The sequence below is a fragment of the Mus caroli genome, chromosome 5 (genome assembly GCF_900094665.2).
Source record: "Mus caroli chromosome 5, CAROLI_EIJ_v1.1, whole genome shotgun sequence".
Classification (NCBI taxonomy): Eukaryota; Metazoa; Chordata; class Mammalia; order Rodentia; family Muridae; genus Mus; species Mus caroli.
The window spans coordinates 114,709,626-114,718,164 of NC_034574.1; the positions used below are offsets into that span (position 1 = coordinate 114,709,626).

The 8,539-nt window shown below is 47.8% G+C and overlaps 1 protein-coding gene across 2 annotated transcripts in view; it reads left to right on the plus strand.

Annotated features, from left to right (window-relative positions):
• Brap (BRCA1 associated protein) overlaps nt 1-7,210 on the plus strand; it is a 27,846-nt gene extending 20,636 nt beyond the window's left edge. For both annotated transcript variants that reach the window (XM_021162535.2, XM_021162536.2), the window contains exons 10-12: nt 2,732-2,821; nt 4,334-4,437; nt 5,092-7,210. In XM_021162535.2, coding sequence (XP_021018194.1) covers nt 2,732-2,821; nt 4,334-4,437; nt 5,092-5,455 — 558 coding nt within the window. In that variant the 3' untranslated portion in view covers nt 5,456-7,210. The remainder of the gene's footprint in view (nt 1-2,731; nt 2,822-4,333; nt 4,438-5,091) is intronic.
• The last annotated feature ends 1,329 nt before the right edge of the window (nt 7,211-8,539 follow it).

Below are 8,539 nucleotides of genomic sequence, written 5' to 3' on the forward strand. Positions count from 1 at the left end.
AAAAAAAAAAAAAGAAAGTCTAAGCTTCCCTAAACCTTACTACTTTTCACTGTGATGTTCCTGGTTGTCTTAGGTTCAGGTTCGTTAGTTAAGGCAGTTCAGCAGCAATAAAGCCAAAGGCATCATGTTGCTGTAGGAGGCTACACAGAAGCTGGAAATGGAACAGACTGGGTCAGAGTGGACCCCAGCAGCACCTTCTTCCCTGGTCATTCATGTATAGCTGTGTGTTTATCGTACGTGCTTTGTGAATTGGGGCTCAGTTACTTAAAGGCATTTTGGTTTTATACATGTGAAGGACCAACACGCTTAGCACACTGGGGTTTTCCCTCTGAGAAGCCATGTGTGCAGGGCAGTCCTGTGCTGCCACTTGTTTGCTTGGTGATGCTTTGTTGTCTTTTGTGGATTTTGGTTTATCAAGTAGTTCCAGATTGATCTCAAACTCATGATCCTCCTGTCTCCACTTCCCTGGTGATGGGACAACAGGAGTGAGCTAGCATGCCCACACAAAATTCTGTTAATGAAGGGGAAGTTTCAGAATGAGTCCTGTTTTATGTAAATTTAAAAAGAAAAGTCTAACCAGGAAAACGAACCCAAAACTCCTGGTTTTCAGGAGTGGACTTTGGAAATTAGTTCATTTGTAAACTCTTTGAGGTTTTTTTTTTTTCCATGTAATGTATATGAGTTTGTCTGCATGTGTGTCTGCACCATGTACATGCTTGGCACCTGAGGAAGCCAGAAGTGGGCCTCAGACCCCCTGGAACTGGAGTTAAAGACAGTTGTGAGCCACATCTGTGTGCTGGGGACAGAACCTGGGTTCTCTAAAAGAGCAGCCTGTGTGTGTTTTCCCACTGAGCCATCTCTCCAGCTCTTCATTTGTAGATGCTATAGCTCTAATAGATTCAGAAAGTGGCCTTCAGTATAGCTTGTATTCTTAATAAATTACTATATTGACAGAAAAGAATAAGTATCTCTTCCATATGAATTTTGACTAAGGATTGTTCAGGAACTCACTGGCCTTGAACTCAAGAAGTATGCACGCTTCCCACATGCTAGGATTAAAAACATGTGGATACCCCACCACAGCTGACCTTGCCCACAAGTCTTCACACCCATAGCCCCATCTTGTTGTGTCAACACCTAGCATCTTTGTTGTCCTTTGAGTTGAAGAGGCCCTGTGTCTGGTCCTGCTTTCTCCAAGTGCAGGTAGGTGATGTCTGTTCAAGTCTCATGTCTGTCAACAGCCTCTGAATCTCATCTACTCCCAGAAGTCCTAGCAGCCCTATTGCAATACTTCCCTACCTTTGGTCACACAGTACTGTGGGTTCATGCCATCATGTAACAGTGGAGATCCAGAGACCAAATGTAGCCCTCATTTCCAGATTTCACAGTCTAGGCAGGGTGGTTGGGAAGTAAACCTTCAAATAGTGCTACTGTAGTTCCAGTGGGAGTGCAGTGGGGACATTTCCCCAGTGTGCTGGATAGGGATTGGTTAGACTTTCCTCTGTGGGGAGGGGTGCTGAATGTGGAACCAAGAGTCTCATGTATGCTAAGCTCACACTTTACCACTAAACTATACCTGTAGCCCTGAATTTTACATAGATTCAAAGCCTCCATTCTTAAAATTGTTTGGACCAGAAAAATTTTGTGTAAGCATGCCTTCACACTAAAGAGGTAGAGGTATGATGATCCGGAGCTCAGGTCCATCTTGACATTTGAGACCAGTCTGAGCCATAAGAGACCCTGTATCAAAATCAAAAACCGTGTTAGAAAGATAGCTCAGTCAGTCAGTTGTTTGCCATGCCAGCATGAGGACCTGAGAAAAAAGAAGTAGTGGTACATGTGTGTAACCCCAGCACTGAAGAGATGGGATGGATAGATCCCTGGGACCCACTGGCTGGCAACCTAATCTACTCGGTGAGTTCTAGGCCAGAGAGAGACCCTGTCTCAAAACTAAAGTGGAACAGTACCTGAGGAATGACATCTAAGGCTGACTCTGCCTTCCCCCATGTACACATGTGGGTAGAATATATGGGCTGGAGAGATGACTCAGTGGGGGCACATATTGCTCTTCTCTGAGGACCCGAGTTCCATACCCAGCACCCACATCAGATGGCTTAGAACTTCTGTAACTTCAGCTCCATAGGAGTCAGGCACGCTAACTGCTGTGGTCGCCTGCATTCATGGGCATGTGCCCCCATACATATAATTAACATAATAATAATAAGGATACATACAGAGCATTTTAAAGGCAAAAATACATTGCATTTTTACATTTTTCCCAGCTGAATTGCAAATTCCACTCTGTACCTCTGACCCAGTGCCTGTTGACTCTAGTTGAACCCAAGTATAAGATACTTTCTGGTGAGCCTGACATGGTAGTGCAAGCCTGAAGTCCCCAGTTGATAAGGTTGGAAAATTGCCAATGCCTCAAGTGTGAGACAGCAGGGCAAGGCCATGTCCTTATGTCCTTATTCTTTCTCTCATATTCATTCTGTCTTCTCCTGGCTGGCTTGGAACTAGTTAGATGAGCCAGGCTGACCTGGAGTGTTGAGATTTAAGGCACGCCCATCCCAGCCCCACAGGTGTTTGCTCTCTAATTTCATGAGGTTTTATGGTGGGTATGTGAGCACTACCCGCTGTGGAAGGAAGGAGTTCTAGAAGCTGTCAGAGGTCAGCGTTGCTGGGTGTCATAGTTGGTGATGGCTCTCATCGCCCACTGTTCTGTTTCTAGTACTCGTACCTGCTGACAAGCCAGCTGGAATCGCAGCGGATATACTGGGAGAACAAAATCGTGCGCATAGAGAAGGACACGGCAGAGGAGGTAAATGACTTGGAGACGGAAATGCTATAGCAAGGCAGGTGGAGAGGGCAAAATGGCAGGGAAAGGGATGTGAGGATCTTTCCCTTTGATGCCTGATGATGGAGAATTGCTTTCTCTAAAAGGATCGACTTATAGGGTCTTGATGGTTGGGATCTAATGATATAGTGTCTCGGCCGGGCGTGGTGGCGCACGCCTTTAATCCCAGCACTCGGGAGGCAGAGGCAGGCGGATTTCTGAGTTCGAGGCCAACCTAGTCTACAAAGTGAGTTCCAGGACAGCCAGGGCTATACAGAGAAGCCCTGTCTCGAAAAACAAACAAACAAACAAAAAAGATAAAATGTCTCTCACCTGTCAGAACTAGCACTTGGTACAATCCCAATAAGAAGGTAAAAATGCGTAGGTGGTACTCAGTGACCGCCCAGCCTCTGCTGCCTCCCAGCACAACCCAAACTCCATAGACGTCTGTGTGAAGGTTTTGTAACATGGGTCAGCCGCTGGCACGTCGGCTTGGGAACAGGGCTGTGGGAGGCAGGTGAGCTTCTGTAGCTTTGTAAACTGAGGGAAATAAATCAGGCAGGAATGGTGGGACTTCTGTGGTCTCCCTGGAGAATTACTGGTTCAGAGCTGCAGTTACCAGATTTTAACTAATTACCTTAAATGTGACATACATGGTGGCCTATGCCTGTAGTTCTATATACTCCGGAGGTAGAGGCAAGAGGATTGTTTAATCTCAGGAGTTTGAAGTGTCATAGTCTGTTATTTTATTTTATAATTTGAAGATTATATTTTATGTATATAAGTGTTTGACTATATGTCTGTATGTGCAGTGCCTTTTGAAGCCAGAAGAGGACATTAGTTCCCCTGGAATTGGAGTTACAAGTGACTGTGAGCTACAGTGGGTACTAGGACCTAAACCAAGGTCCCCCCTACAAGGGGAGACAATGCTCTTAAACAATGAACCATCTCCCCTGCACCCATCTCCCCTGTTGTTGGTGGTTTGGGTTTCGACTTCAGCACATAGAGTGTGATGTGATTTGCAGAAGCCTGTGCAGGAGGCCTGAGCTCTGCATGCTCCATTTTCTACTTTGTAGCATGTTCAAGGAACCTTGGGCGCTGCAGAGAAGAGGATTGGAACATGTGCACACAGGGCTTGTGTGTGTGTCTAGTAACATTTCTCACAGTAGTAAATGAAGTCTTCATTTTCTAAATGATCCGTCTAATAACGTAGTCCCTCCTCTCACTGGGACTGCAGGTGGGAGGCTCCACTCCAGCTCCTCACTAGTTCTCAGTTGTCCATCAGCTGTTTCCCTGGCTACACACCAGCTCCTGGTCCTTATTTATCCTTAAAAAAAAAATTGTTCTCTCAATTTCTCATGATTTTTCTTGTTGTCATAATGCCATTTAAGTGACTCAGCTCGACTTTCTAAGTTTGGTTTGTCCTGGTTATAGAGACAGTGATAGGGGTGTCCCAAGAACTGTATGAGTCTGCCTGACCTCCATTTGCACTTTCAGATTAACAACATGAAGACCAAATTTAAAGAGACCATCGAGAAGTGTGACAGCCTGGAGCTCAGGCTCAGCGACCTCCTGAAGGAGAAGCAGTCTGTGGAGAGGAAGTAAGTATCCCTCGGTCCTTAGCAGCCACCAATGCCCACGGGTTCTTCTGCAGAAGCACCTCTGCTTCCTGGGGAACACCCTCACTTTCAGCATGGGCATCATACAGGTTTCTGGGGGTCTGCTTATAGTTGGATCAAAATAACAGTGACTTCTCATTCATGTTGTTAGGGGTGAGCAAGATGGCTCAGCTACCCAGCTTGATAATCTGTGTGGGATCCCAAAACTCACGTGTTGAAAGAACTGACTTCCACACATGTGCCTTGGCACACGCATATACATACACACGAATAAATGTGGAAACCAAAGCAGGTCCGATTGCTGTTCCACTTGAGGTGGGTGCCAGGTGGAACACCAACCTCCCTGCAGTCCATGGTTACGTACCTTCCATTTCTGCCTTCAGCTTCTGAGCCATCTTGGCTGAGAGCAAGTTAGGAAAACCATTTTGTCTAAGCTGGTGTCACAGACTCCCCCTGGGACAGGACCTAATGGCTAGTGATGCTGAGCATGGAGCAAAACGCATGAGCAGTGTGGCAGGAACACTGGCTGCTGCTGCAGTGGGGAGGAGGGGTGTGACTGCTGACTTCTGAGGTCCCTGAGCAGAAAAGGACAGAGAGCAGGTGGAGCCAGTTCTGTCTCCCTCTGTTTTGCTCCAGGTGTACCCAGCTGAACACCAGAGTGGCCAAGCTCAGCACAGAGCTGCAGGAGGAGCAGGAGCTGAACAAGTGTCTTCGAGCCAACCAGCTGGTGCTGCAAAACCAGCTCAAGGAGGAGGAGAAGCTGCTGAAGGAGACCTGTGCCCAGAAAGACCTGCAGATCACCGAGATTCAGGAGCAGCTGCGCGATGTCATGTTCTACCTGGAGACACAGCAGCAGATCAGCCACCTGCCTGCGGAGACGAGGCAGGAGATCCAGGAAGGCCAGATCAACATCGCCATGGCCTCAGCGCCCAACCCACCCTCTTCCGGGGCCGGTGGGAAGCTGCAGTCCAGAAAGGGCCGCAGCAAGAGGGGCAAGTGACCATCAGAGACTTGTCCCTGAGACTTCCTGGGCACCACAGGGTCTGCTGGGACCTTTGCTGAGCGGAAGTGTGGGCCCTAATAAGTACGTCTGAGGACGAACTGCGGTCGTGTGGCTCCTTCATTTGTTGCGTGTAGTGTGAGGAGACTAAAAGAGGGGGAAATGTTGGCAGCACTTCCCAAGGGTGAGTCACCTCATGGCCATTCTGCCTTCCAGCTGGGTAGCCCCCCGGCTTGTGCGGTTTTCCATTGTATTTATTTAGTTGGCGCACTTGCAGTTGGGTTCCAGGGTAAATCTATGACATGACGTAACCTTCCTAGCACTAAAGGAATTCCAGCATTACCTAGCACTAAAAGCACAGTGCCTCCCAGAGGCCCAGCTGCCTTCAGGAGAGGAGCCCGCTGCTCACTGCCCACTGCAGAGGATCTTTCCTGCCATCCCTCCCTCCCTTCTCCTGCAGAGTAGAAGAGAGAGCTGCTTGCATGTCATAGAGAAAGGGCTAGGTTGTAAACCAAGTACAGGCTTGTCCTCAGCAGCCTGGCTTGGGGCAAATGGAGTATACCCAGTTTAGGAAAGACAGTGACAGCTCTCTATTTCTGATGACTCCATCCGAAATGTGCCTGTCAATAAGAAAAGCCTTCCTGGCTCCTTCTCAGCTCAGGTAACTGAGAGTGTCCTCCATCCAGCAGGAGTCAAAGGGCAAGCCTAGCAAGCCATCGAGAGGCCTCTGACAAGCTGATATGTGTTGCTGGGGTCAGTGGATACTGACTGTTTACAGGCAGGGCTGCATGTTCAGGTCGCAGCTAGAGGGAGCTTGGGCAGATTTCAGTTACTCTTTTATGATCGTTTCAAAGGCTGCTTCTCACTCCAGAAACCAGCTTCAGCAGAGCCTCTTCCAAACAGCCATACAATACTTAATGTGACCAACAGAGGGGCTATGTGCCTCTCTTTAGAGCCAGGAACATCAGGTAACTTGTAACAGATTAATTGAACAGAATTGAGGGGACACCATGTTGGGATTTAGCTTCTAAAAGAGCCTGGGCAGTTGACAGCAGTGTGTAGTAAGTACAGTTTAATTTTTTGCTTTATCATCAGCCAAAGGTTTAAAATGTCACACTTTAGGGACTTTTTTTTTTTTCCGACTGACTGGACCTCGTCCTTTGACCGGAATGTCTGACATGTCACCACGTTGCCTGTGTTGCTGATCACCGTCCAGTTCGGTGGAATGTGCTGTAATATTTCCCAAAATCCCACCTGTGTCTGCAGAGTGAGTGCGCTCAGACTCAGAACTCTGTAGCCGGCTCTTCCTCAGGGCAGGCCAGCACTGCAGATCCTCCAGCCCGAGCTACACAGGCGGCTGGGGCTGGGGTTGGGGCTGGGGCAGAGCCGCCTCTTCCAGAGCTTCTATTTTATCTAGAACGCGTTTTACACTGTTACAGTCTCGCCGGCTCAGCCCCGCTTGTCTTGCACATCTGACCTTGCAGAAGCTGGGGTGGGTGGTAGCATGCTAATTAAGAGAATCCGAAGTAGTTTCCAGAGCTGGCTCCCCTTTTCATTACAACCCACCCAGCAGCCCTGCCTCCCAGAGGAGAGTAGCGCTCTACCACACAGGTTGGGAGAAATGCCTGGGAAGGCTGTGGCCAGCAGAAGCAGCCGACAGGCAGAGGTTTCCAAACTACTTGAAGGTCTTTTAAAAATGTTCCAGGAAAACAAAAATCAAGATGTGTAAATAAAATGTTATTTTAAAAGGTCAAAGAGTTATGTTTGAGTCTAATTACCCAGGACGGAAGCTGTTAGTATGTTCTTCAGAACAGAGATGAAGCAAGCCTTCACCACACTCCCTTGGCCAATGAACTCTTAACTAAAATGACCAGGTCAAATTTGCATCTATGGTGTTGCTTGGAAGCATGTGACTTTTTTTTTAATTTACTTTTTTTTTAATTAATTTATTTATAATATGTAAGTACACTGTAGCTGTCTTCAGACACCCCAGAAGAGGGCATCAGATCTCATTACCAATGGTTTTGAGCCACCATGTGGTTGTTGGGATTTGAACTCAGTACCTTTGGAAGAGCAGTCAGTGCTCTTAACCACTGAGCCATCTCTCCAGCCTCTTAATTTTCTTTTTGGGGAGCATGTGTCATAAGAGTGTCATATTATATGTAAGTACACTGTAGCTGTCTTCAGACACTCCAGAAGAGGGCACCAGATCTCGTTACGGATGGTTGTGAGCCACCATGTGGTTGCTGGGATTTGAACTCTGGACCTTCGGAAGAGCAGTCGGGTGCTCTTACCCACTGAGCCATCTCACCAGCCCGTTTGTTTTTTGAGACAGGGTTTTTCTGTGTAACTGCCCTGGCTGTCCCGAAACTCTTTTAGACCAGAGGAGAGATCTGCCTTCCTCTGCCTCGGTGTCGGGATTAAAGGCCTGCACTACCATGCCCAGTGAAGTGAAAATGTTTTTAAGTGATAAGGAGGAAGACCTTCTATTCAGAACCCCTCAGTCTCCCCAGTGTCAGAGTCCCATTTCCCTTCCCTTCTGTGCTGTGAACTTGATGTTTCCCCCTCAGCTATTGACAAGGGCAGTTCTCACTTGTGCATTAGGAGAGCTGACTCCTGGAGAGAGGTACTTAGGGTCTCTATGCTGACTGGTCACTGCCATCCATAATCATGTTAGGCCCTGTGTTTGTGTGTATGTGTGTGTGTCCATCCTTACAGAGGCCAGAGAAGGCTATTATGTGTCCTGCTCTGTCATTCTGCCACGTTTTGAGACAAGGTCTCACTAAGCCTGGTGCTAGACTGGCAGGCAGCAAGCCCCAGTGATCCTCCTGTCACACTGGGTTACTGTGGTCTGGGTCACATGGCTGTGTCCAGCTTTTTACATGGGTTCTGGGGATTCGAACTTGGGTCATCATTGCCTGTACAGCAAATACCCACTGAGCCATCTCCCCAGACACCACCAGCCCCTTTTTTTAATAAAGAGTTTCACTGTGGTAAAGGCTGGCCTTGAGCTCCTGCCTCAGTCTCCCAAGAGCCACAATTGAAGGTGTGAATTTCGTTGTCACTTTGGTTTAGTTTTTTTTT